This window comes from Alligator sinensis, unplaced genomic scaffold (assembly GCF_000455745.1).
Source record: "Alligator sinensis unplaced genomic scaffold, ASM45574v1 scaffold755_2, whole genome shotgun sequence".
Classification (NCBI taxonomy): domain Eukaryota; kingdom Metazoa; phylum Chordata; order Crocodylia; family Alligatoridae; genus Alligator; species Alligator sinensis.
The window spans coordinates 1,704,285-1,716,284 of NW_005841883.1; the positions used below are offsets into that span (position 1 = coordinate 1,704,285).

General features: G+C 41.1%; 1 protein-coding gene across 2 annotated transcripts in view; it reads right to left on the reverse strand.

Annotated features, from left to right (window-relative positions):
• Nucleotides 1–340: 340 nt before the first annotated feature.
• NOP58 (NOP58 ribonucleoprotein) overlaps nucleotides 341–12,000 on the reverse strand; it is a 47,222-nt gene continuing 35,562 nt past the window's right edge. Inside the window, exons 14-15 of one of the 2 annotated variants that reach the window (XM_006017658.3) lie at nucleotides 6,567–6,688; nucleotides 341–4,499 (exon numbers count right to left, since the gene is read on the reverse strand). In XM_006017658.3, the coding sequence (XP_006017720.1) occupies nucleotides 4,449–4,499; nucleotides 6,567–6,688 (173 nt within the window). In that variant the 3' untranslated portion in view covers nucleotides 341–4,448. Of the gene's footprint in view, nucleotides 4,500–6,566; nucleotides 6,689–10,240; nucleotides 10,267–12,000 lie in introns of those variants that run through there. The other variant, XM_025196685.1, reaches the window with a different exon arrangement.

Here is a 12,000-nt window from a genome sequence, read left to right on the forward strand (position 1 = left end):
TGAAATAACCGCCCACCCCTGCATTAAAGCACAAATAGCATCATAAAACAAGGAATAAAAGTCACAAAGTCATTCCACAAAAAATATGTAATAACTTTGTGGCTGAATCCTAGGATGCATTAACTGAATGCATAGCCACATGTACTCCCATGACTGGGAGCCCAGCTCAGCTGACAGGGCTCCCAGCTACAGGAGCTTAGTACTTGCCAGTGCAGGGGGAAGACAGGATCCTGATTCCAGGCTCCCCCTGCACCAACAGCAACGCATGATAGGATCTGATGTATGATTCCACAATCATGCCTCCTGTGATTGTGTGCATCGCACATCAGATCCCATCATGCCCTGACCATGTATAGGGAGGGAGGGAGGGAGGGGGGGGGCTAAATTCTGACACCTGAATAGGCAGTTACCCACACCTAAAATATATATATTGCCTATTTATTTCCTGCTTCATTTCCCATGTCAATGCTAGAGTAACAAATCCAGCAGAAAGGAGCAGGCCTTGCATCCGTCAAATTTGTGGTGCTAATTCTAGATCAGTGATTCTCAACCAGGGTGCTGCAGCACCCAGAGGTGCCTTGAGATCAGGATGCTATGCAACGTTAGCACTGTTACATGTGCAGAATGGGTCACAAGATAAACCCAGAAGTTTAAAATGGGAATTCATAGTGTTAAAAACATTCTGACCTGTTGTAGTCTTCCTAAGTTCTTTATAGCAAAATAATTGCCCTATTACTTTTCCATAAAGTTAAACTAAGAGATGGAATTTTCCAAGGGATATCTGAAGCCTCTTGAACAACTGAAGAAGGATGCAAGTCATTTTGGGTGCTTTAGTTATTTGGGGAAATTAATAGCAGAGAAAAAAAAAAAAAAAAGAAGCAGAGTTTGTATTTTCCAGCAGGTAGAGAGAATATATTTTCCATGTTGGCTAGATAGATAAAGGATTTTCATGTGAAGAAGTTGGCCACCAATTTGAATAAATTGAGTTTTAAAGGGTTTGCCTCAACTTATTTTAAATCCTAGGACAGGGCCACATATGGACAAGAGAAGCTAGTAAGTCTCCCCCTAAGTCATAAGATTTCATTTGGCTGCAAGGCAACAGCATGTTAGGGTACAGAAATCAGTTAGTCTAACCTAAATCAGAATTCACTTTCAAGGTTGCTTGCAATTGCACTGAAAACTGCTCCCCTCTCTGGGGCAGCTGATGCTTTTGGGTCAGTAACTTTTACTCATACAATTTCTTGTTGTGATGATACCGTTAGATGAGACACAGCAGCTCACTCATGACACTTTCAAAAGTAAATAATTTAACATGGTCCTTCAATCCTACATAGAATAGCCTGCATAGCAATTAGGAGTGAATAGGCTAGTGGGATCCCTGCAAATTGTTATCAATTTAGACAGGTACAGAGATGCAGATTCTGTACTGAGGTGTACCTAGTCCATGTTATTAGTTTAGGTTCCTTTTACTTTATAACACATAGACAAGCTGAGTGGCCCATTTTCTTAAAAGAGAAGTGGTTCAAATCCCTTCCCAGAGACTATATAATTTCATTTAATCATCTATAATATGGGCTCTCTATAAAATGTGATTACCCTCCTGCATAATTCCTCTTAAAATTGCTGAAGAATTAAAGCTTGAGGATTTGATCTTTCACTGTAAAAAATTGAATGGTTCAGTTCTTCACTGCCTTGCACCTTAAATAGTTACCAACACCCCTATGAGTCATATACATACAGTATTACCAAACTACAGAAATAAACCATTCTACCAGTCGCTGGACTGTGTCAATTCAGGTCTTCAGTCCCCCACACTTCTGCAATTATAAACACAATCTTAAAAAAACAAACCTTCAGCAAACAGGTCAGTTATCTGTCTGTACTGATCAACACCTTCATTCAGGTATGCCAACTCTGGAATACAATGATTATAGGTTTGGTGTCACTATTAGTTTCACTGACCATTATAGAAGAATTATCAAGCTAATGCACTTATCCAAATAAAAAAAATATGTAGAATGCTGTTTTATATGGTTACATAAAAACCTGCAGCGTTTTTTAAGATTTAGGGCAGTAGTTCTCAACCTTTTTAGACGCAAGGCATCCCCTGCATACCTTTTGTGAAGTGAATAGCACCTCATTTCAAAAACTGATTTATTAGCATTTATCCTTGCAAAGGGGCCTGGGTGATGCAGGCAGGGGAAAGGCCAGGAAAGGAAGCCCGTATCTGCGCTTCTTCCCTAAAACCTGCTCATTTCTTGTGGTTATCTCCTTATCTCAGGGCACCCTTCAAAGGATCTGGAGGCACCCTGGGTGAAACCTGGATTCAGGGACAGATTAAGGCAAATTCTATTTAATTTGATTCACCGTCCTAGGAGGAAAGGCAGAGCCAAACAATTCCAAGATTTTCTGCATGACTTGGCAGTAATGTGTTGTCTTGGATGGTGGAGCCTGGCTTTTAAATGTTTCACTGAAACATGTTAAATAAAAGAACACAGATAAAACACATTTTTGCTTATTATAAAAGTAATAAGATTTAAGGAAAACAAAACAAAAAAAAAAATGTAGCAGCATAGAATAATCTTTGTAAAAATCCTGATCTCTTAGACTTGTATTTAGCCACTGAGATGTTCATAGCATTTTTCTGATTGGGATGAATTATCTAGGACAGTTCCTGAGCAGCACATACATAATTTATCTCAGACTGTTGGGGAAGTGATTACATTAATAGTGAAGAGGATATTGAAGCCTCATGCCTGTAACGATTTGTATTTGAAAATACATTTTTAATAAAAGAGACTAAGGGCATCATAACCAAGATTTCCATCTTGTCATGGATAATTGTACCTGTCTGCTGATTCAGGTTTACTATACAATTTTACTAGGCCAGCAAGAGAACAAATGGCCTGTAAATTCTCAGTATTTGTATTGGCCAAGAGTTCCATTTGCATTGAGGTCTTGACAGTGAAAAAACAGCATGGGCTACGCCAGCTTTACAAATACCCACCCATCCTGACCTACCAAGGAAAAGCAGTGCGCGCCCCACAGGAATATGGCCAAAAATGGGACTCTGATATACTGAATCAGAGCATCTCTTGAGCAGCTCTGTCTAGTAGGGGCCCCATACCTCTTCCCATAGTGGAACTTTAAAAGGTGACTATGGTGTTCTCCAGACAGTGAGGGGGAAGGGAAAGGAATACATTTTACCTCTTCTATACTAACATGGTGAACTACAGCAATTGTTTAACATTTTCATTATAGAGAGTCAACATATCTGTTTACATTGAACCAATTAAAATGTATGAATGTAGTTAAATGGGAAAAGCTGGACAATAAATTATCTGATGCAGAAAATCATTATAAAAACCTACAGCTATCATAAGATAACAAATGTCTTCCAAGCCAGACAGAGCACCTGTCATCTTGGTTAAGAAGAATATAAAATGGCTTATAGAAATAATAAGAAAAAAGAATGCATCAGGTTATAAGCAAAAGTAATCTGTACTAAGTGGTGGGAAAAAGATTAAGTTTACTTATCCGTTGTAAACTCCATATTTCAAGATCAACTATTAGTCTTCTGAAATCTCATGCTAATATAATTACATTTAATAGCAGAAATAACTCAAGTAATAATTCTATAATAGGAAAAAGCTTTCCTTTTTTAGCTTATTCATTAGGCTGTTGATGAATATGATCCTTTGTATTTAAGTGGCAAAAAACTGAGTTACTCTAAGGCTTGGTCATGACAACAATAACAATCTGGAAGATAACTCCTATTACTTCAAAACACATGCATCTCAATCTTGTCAGTCATTCTGTAATCATCACTTCCAAATTCCAAACGTTTATCATGACCATTGCACTGTACATAGCTGAGAAAGTAGCTCATCCATTCTATACATGCATTTTCCCAAAATTCTTATAAATAACTATTTACAACAATGTTAGAGCAGGAGGAGCAGTATGACAGGTTTTGAACCCATCTTTATAGACAATCACTATAACAACATTTAAGCTTAAAAAAAAAAAAAAAGTTGAGAATACCAGATTTTCTTTTCTTTTACTGGTTATAAACTGAACATAATTCAATTAACGTAGAAATGTTACAGAAATGAGTTATGTGCCAACAAATTGGAACAAGGTAAAACAAAACTTGGCTCAAAAATCTATACAAAAGGCAAGTTTTTTTATTATCACAAGAAATGACTGTAAGAGTAAAGGACATATTGTGACCTCATCAATTAGAGGAATTATAAAAGGTTAGTGGCCTTCCTAGGAGCAGAGACAATTGAAATACTCTGTTCTAGGAAAACACAGGAGATGGCTGTCAAATTCATCTTCCACTTGCCCTCCCTCTCAGTACAGGAAGGTTCTGAAGAAGAACTTAAGGGAAACTGTTCCAGAGAATAGTATGAGAAGCAGAGACCAAAAGGGTTCAATTTTCCCTCTTAGTCTTCTTGCTCTTTGATTTTCTTCTTCTTCTTCTTCTTCTCTGAACTCTGAAAATTAAACAGAAATATTGATATGAGCAAACAATAATAGAACAGATAACAAAGCACAGCAGTATGCACAAGCAGGAAGAAGGCTCATGTTTGAAGGGGCTTAGTAGGCATTAACAGTCATTAGGGACACACATCACATTCATTTCCTTCCTTAAGACTTCAAAAAGTACGCTCACAAAACTGTTAACCTTGGGTTCCTGTAATGCAAAACAGGGCACGATGAAGCCTGGAACCAAATCAAGGCATTTAACACTTGCAAAACAAGACTCTCTCCTCCTAAACCCACATGGGAGTAAACTGCCAGCTATAACATCAATCTGCCATTTAGGTTTTGCCACATATTTCAGAACTTGGCAGAACCAGAGCTGGTTTGTACCTCAGGCTACAGCCACAGCAACGTTCTGAATGGTACCGTTTACAATTCTAGCCTACACTGTGCATTACGTGCATTTACATTTAGGTGGCTGCATCATCAACATTCTCAAGCCTTCTGATCCACAACACACACGATTTAAAAAAAGTAATCTTTTCTCCAGTTGCTGTTCCTCCATCCACTGAAGTACTAGAGAGCTGTGGGATTTAGGCCACAGAAAGAAAGATAAAGAATTTTGGGATTCAGGGTTCCATTGGGGGCTGCAGTGGAGCTGGAGTTGCAGCCTCGGTGGTGCTTCTCTTGGCTCTGCCCCTGCTTGACATTGGGATTCAAGAGTGCTGTGAAAATGGTCTGGATGCTGTGCCAGGACTGCAAAAGTGGAGGCAGCCTCCATGGTTTAGGTAGGTCCCTACTTATAGTTCTCAAAAATGTCTTATCCCCCATGGTGGGAGAAACTGCTAGCACAGGGGTAGGCAACCCCCAGCATGCATGCCATAGCATGGCACACAAAGGCATTTTGCTTGGCATGTGTGCATCAGGGTAAACAGTGGGGGGACCTGCAAGGGGCCTGAACCTTGTGGCAGTGCAACCCCAGCCCCACTGGTGGTGCATAGGGGGTGCACACAGGTGCATGTGCACCCCTTGTAAAAAGGCACAGGTGACGCGCCTGTGGGCTGTCGCTGCTTGCCACCCCCTGCCCCCTCACCGGGTGGTGGAGAGGGTGGGTGTGTGTGTGTGTGTGTGTGCGCGCGCGCGTGTGTACCGCGCGCCTGCCACTGGCTGACGCCATCTGTGGGTGGTCGCCAACTGCTGGTCAGTGCTCCCCCCCGCCTGGCCCCCCCCCAACAGTGCTGTGGCCGCCTGCGGGAGCTTACCGTGCCCCCCCCCCAGTCTCCAAGGGCACTTGGCATTCATGACTAGCCCCTTCCCCGCCATGACGTACGTGCACACTCACTGCCAGCAACAAGTGCACCTCAGGGCAGACAGTGGGCAAGGGGTCAGGGCTGCACTGCCACAACAAGGATTGGGCCTCTCCCAGCTCCCCCCGCACCTGCTCCTGGCATGTCAACATCTTACAAGTCGAGGATGTGGATGTTTTTGGAGCTTTGCCCAAAAACGCTGCTGACCCCTGTACTAGCAGCTCACAACTTTAGCTAGCATGGGTGCCCGAAACAGATGGAAGGAAAATCCCCTTTTAAAGAACATCATCCACTTAGTACTTCAAAATTCTGCAGCTAGATCCATTCAGTGGCTGCACACAACTACCATTTAGGAGACTAAAGGATTCACAGCACCATGTACTTGCACTCCAGCTTGAGGGGTGCAGGAATCCTGACTAATTTAGAGATGCCTCATTTATTCTGGAGGATGCCCTGCCCAGTCATCTCAAAGAAAGGTGGCCATTACACCAGGCTTAGAAGGTGGAGTTATAAGTCTGGGAATGGGATGTCATTGTATGGAAGAAGAGGAAAAGATGTTTTACTTGGAGACTATCTTGAATTTCCTATATTTTACTTTCTAACTTGAGCCTTCTAGTATGCTACAAGACCGAACATTACAAAATAAAACGAACAAAGGAACAAACAGTCCTCTCCACAGAGCTATGGATATTCCCCCTCTTCCCCATGTTTTGGGAAGAATATCTTCCTGGATTGTACCACAGTAAGCATTTAGAATAATTCCCATCTCACCTCAACTTCTGTACTAGTGCATGGCTCCTCAGCCAAAGCGGCCTCTTCCTCAGCTCTATGTTTTTTCTCTTTTTTCTTTTTCTTCTTTTTCACAACTTCGCCTTCTTCTGCATTTGTCTGTTCTGTACCAGGGAGAAAAGGAAAAGGAGATGCTATCAGTGCTCATGAATATTTACAGCAGGATAGCTTGCATTCTCTGCTTAAGGCTCAAACACCCCAAATAGATCCGCATGCCTTTACCACTTATCAAAGTACTTCAACTTGTTTTTGAATTATCCTGGGGGCACAGTCCTTAACAGGAGAGGTCTTCCCCAGCATTAGGAGTTTAAGACTATTTTGACCACAGCTATAATCAGCTGAAGGACACCAAAATCCAAACACAAATTCACTGAGCCAGTAGCAGATTTCAACTGAGTCCAGCATCAAGATATAAGAAATATACCAATGCCTACACATTAAAGACAGACAGGAATACTTTACTAACAGGTGGACTTACACAAACTGAAGTATTTGCAACTAACATTTCAACATTTTGCTAATGTGCAAGACTGAGCAAACCTAGAAATACTTCCCTTGTTCAGACAGAATAAAGACAGGGACATATACTGGATATATAGTGAAAATTCTATTTACTAAAAATGACCTATAGGATGCTGGCTAGCCCAGGTACACTCTTGCCTCTCTAATTTAACCTTTCATAGTTCATGACACCAGACTCTGGAATAGACTCCCCAGGGGTCGGGAGTGAGGATGTGTGCAAGCACCTACCCTGAAGATCTTCAAAAGGAGACTGCTGGGTCATTTGACCCCAGCAGTCTTTCCTGGCCAGAGCAAGGGGTTGGACCTGATGATCTCACGAGGTCCCTTCCAGCCCTAAACTTCTGTGAACCTTATTATTCAGACCCATCTTCCAACAGTTATCTTATCAGAATACATGGGCAAGTACAGTATAAGTTACTACTAGTGACAACAGAACTTTAGGAACCTGCAGATAAGCAGAAATTATTGCTGATCTGATACCTTATGTGGCACTTGTGCTCCAACTGGCACCCTACCAAATCACATGTTTTGCTTAACTAAATCAGACTTGAATACTAGGTTCCATAGTGTCACGCCTTGCTATGCATAAGTTCAGGATGCATCAATCAATTCTTCATCATCCACAGAACTGGCATGCTGTACAGATGCTGCCAGAAATGCAACTTTGGGAAACAACACTTCTCACAACACTCCCCAAAAAGTAAAAAGAGAATCTATTTTGAAAGCATAGGAGAGCTAACACATTAACACCTGCAAAAGATAAAAGCAAGCCTCACACACAAAAAACCCAAGTGATAATACACGACCTTCCTATTAGTTCTGCTGCAATTTCACAAATTTAGATCCTCAGAGTAACAAACAAGACACAGAACTCAAAAAGACTGCATCGATATCTACCTCAAGTCCAATCTTAAGACAAAAATAGCATGGGTAAACAAATGTTTGGCTTTGTCTACAGCAGAACAGTTAATATCTGCACTTTCCAACATAAAAAAAATGTTTAAAGCCACATTGGTTTTAGAGGGTTCCAGATTAAGGAATTAGTATGTACAATATATTAATGTTATATCGTGCGTCAGCCAGGTAAGTCCAGCATGCAAATACACGGCTTCTAATACATACAAAAACAATCATAGGATCACTTGTGACTGTTCATAACATGCACAAAGAAAAACCTGAAACAAATGGTATGTGTACAATTATTTTGGTATACATTGGGGGCATACATTATTTTCTGAGTCACCATTGCTGTACTGCAAGTTTTCATTCATCTGGACTACTAAGTGAAAGAGCATATTTTCAGACACAGTGCTGGGTGTTACCTTGGAAAACGAGCCTGTACTATTACTGTGCGTGTCATCAGCCTGACATACTAGACAAAGGGAACCTGTCACACAAATTACTATGGGAGCTAATATATTCAACACTCGTGAGCCTTGTCAAGTTGCTGGCAGAAGGCTGCCTTCATAAAGGTTTAAACTACTTGTTTCCAGCAGAGCTCATCACAAGATTTCAAATGTTTGTACCAGGACAGAGTAAAGATAAAGGCTCCTGGGACTCTGTTCTTTCCCCCCAGTCCAGCACTTAAGTCATTCACCTCAGTGGGGTTTCTTTGCAATACACAGTAGTTGACAAGAACGCCAAGCACCTTTTCCATCAGGCACTGAAACTCAACAGCACTGCAATAACTGAGCTTGACTAATGTCATTACACTGTGCTGGGGCTGTACCCCAATTTCCATTCATGCACGTCCACCGTTCAGTCTTTTAATAATACCCATTTACATACCAAGCTTTTGTATATAGATCATTTCATTTCTTCCAGCATGCATGACAGGTCAAATGGTATATGGCTAAGTACACAACACCATGATATACAACCCTGTCATTTAAAGCTGCATACCCTGCAGGGTTCACCCCATTAATTTCTTTAGGATGACAGTTCTCTCTTAAAAGTCCTGTCTTGCAAGGAGAAGTCATACCAGTGTACTATATGAGCTTTAATGAAAGCAAAATGCTTTACTGCAAGTGCTGGCTAGCCCTAGTGCTAGCAAGAGCCTCAATTATTCTGTCTAACCATGTAAGCTTCTAAGGATTCATACCATTTTCCCCCCACTGGTTTAAAAACAGGCTGGTGTTAAAGGGACAATAGCAATTAAAAAGTATTAGAATTTAGTTCAGGTATTGCCCCTTCCCCTGAATATCCCTGCCATCCCTGGGGAATTTAAGAGACTTTTAAAAAAGGTTCTTCCCAGTGTGGGTTATTAAGAGACAAGGACTCAAGTTGGTATCTGTATAATGCTGGAACACAAGAGAAAAAGAATTAGACTACTGCATTTAAAAAAAAGATTTGAAAGCCCAGAGAACCCTAAATGAACTTCCTGAATGTGCTCCAGTTTTGTACACTTTATGACACACAACTATTTGCCAAAATTGTGAAACTGTTCTCTACTGGAAGAGAGTTATGTCAAAGTCGGTCTAGAACGCCAAAATTACATTTTAGTGGATGGTCAAATGATAAAGTAGAGAGAATTTACAGTGGATATCTAGTTGAATAGACTGCTGAAAGGAGTAGGATGTACATTGAGAAAACAAGAATACAGGTACTTTTCTAAGCAAAGATCTATTTTGTAATTATACACGCAAAGAAGACAGTGATTCTTAGTTTCTAATAGTTCAACGGTGACTTGGAAGTGTGCATTGTGAAATAAGTAGACACAAAAGGTGAGTATTAACATTATGAGAGTGTGAATTTAAACAGCATAAGGCAGTGGTTCTCAACATTTTTGAATTCGAGGCACCACTCGGAAAACACCAGCTTTTAGCTTTCACTAATTTTTTGACTATGGAAAAAAAAATAACAGAGCAAGTCTGTTGCAATGAAGAAAAAAAACCACAACAGGTCAGAATGCTTTTGACACAATGGATTTTTATATGAAATTTCTGGGTTTATCTTGTGAATCATGTTGGCATTTGCGCACCTAATGGTGCTAATATTGTGTGACACACTTGAGAGAATCTCATGGCACCATTAAGAGAATCATTGGTATAAGGGGACAATGAGAAGGGACTGGTCTGCATAAAAAAGGTAAACAAAACCTTGGGAACTATGACTGCCTTGGTTTGTACAGCACCCAGCATTTTAGGGCCTCAGTTCTCATCTGAAACAAGAAAATAAAGACAGCTGGTCTAAATGGAGCTGACAAAAGGGTTAGCTGAAAATGGTAGGCTTGTAAACATTTGTGCAAAACCTATACACTGCTAATACTGGCCGTTACAAGAGAAGTACACCTTTGTTTTGGTGAAGGAGGAGAGAAATAAAAGGATGGCATGAGGCAAGTTTGAAATGCCCTCCACTTTGTGTTCCAAGATCTCAGACTCTTTGTCTACCTTAACTTTTTTTTATTTACTTTTAAGAACATTTTAAAGAAATTCTTCCTGAAAAATCTGTGTCTTTAGTTCTTGTTTAATAAAATTTGCCTGGGGATCATCCTAGCTTCTAGATTGTATATCCAGCTATTATTTCCCACTTTATTGGGAACAAACAGAACTCTCTCTGCCTTGTACATGGGATTATGAGAAATCCCCAAGGGCCCTGGTCAGCACAACTTAACTTTGCCAAATCACTCAATCAGCCTGAAGTCACTCCTGCCCAGGAAATTCTTGGTGGTTCAAGTTTTCCAGTGGCTATAGTTAAGCTCTACACACTCCTCCAGATGCTGAAAGAGGAACCAGTACTCAATGAGCCTAAATCAAGCTGACAGATACAGTGTTTCTAACTGAAGGTATGACATTTATTAATATGCTTGTGAACAATAAAACTCACCTTCCAGAGCCCACAAATATTTACACTAGAACTGCAAATATAATTCCACCCCCCAACTCCCACGAGGGATTATATATTGCAAGAAACATCTGCAAGGCAATACATTTTCGGAGGAAGTCTTGGGGAAGAGGTATAAGGATGTATAAAACAGGTTTTTATATTATAGCATTATTTCCATAATCTGCCTTTACATGGAAATAAGACTATAATCAAGAGAGTTAATTTGACACTGGGAACACATTCAGAAGGATCTTAGAAACAGCAGTGAGCGGAAGACTCATGTACTTCAAAAGCAAATCAGAGTACATTCTTATTCTATCACAGGGGTCAGCAACCCCTGGCAAGCATGGCACGCAAGGCCATTTTGCTTGCCCCTTGCACCCCAGGCAAAGCCCCTATCCCCCAGCCCAGGCTCCCGGCTGGCAGCAGCTACCCAGAGCCAGGGCCAGCTGCAGCCAGGAGGCAGACCAGGACCTACCAGGACCTTAAAGTTCATCTGTCCAGAGTGGTAAGAAGGTGGCTCCAGTCCTTGCCACTGCATCAGAACAAAAAGGGCCATAAAATCAGAAAACCCAAAACGGAGAGAAAGACTGCCTCAGCATAAAACTATCTTGGAGTGGTGCAGAACCAGTACCATTGCTCTGATATTACACCTCTGCTACTGCTGGAGTTGGGAGTATGAGGGATACAGAGAAGCATCTCTGTGATCTGGCAACACTTATAGGCTTTGCCAGCTGGGGCAAGCAGTGCAGTTGCTAACAACTTGAAGCAGCTCACAGCCAACCTTAACTGAAACGCATGCAAAAGTGAGTGGGGTTAAAGAGATCTCTTTCCCCTCCTGAATTACTGTGTTCTCCTTTGATACAGAGAGGATTAAAACATCTATTTTGAGTCTTTACATGCATATGTGCATGTCTGCATCCATGCACGCCTGGAGAAAATGAGAACTTTTTAGTGGCACCCTGTAACAGGGAGCCTGGGTCTCTTGTCACTTTAAGAGGAGAGAAAGCTGCAGTTAGGACCCAGGGCAGCTGAACAGAGTCTAGCTGCAAGAGGTGAGGCAGCCAGG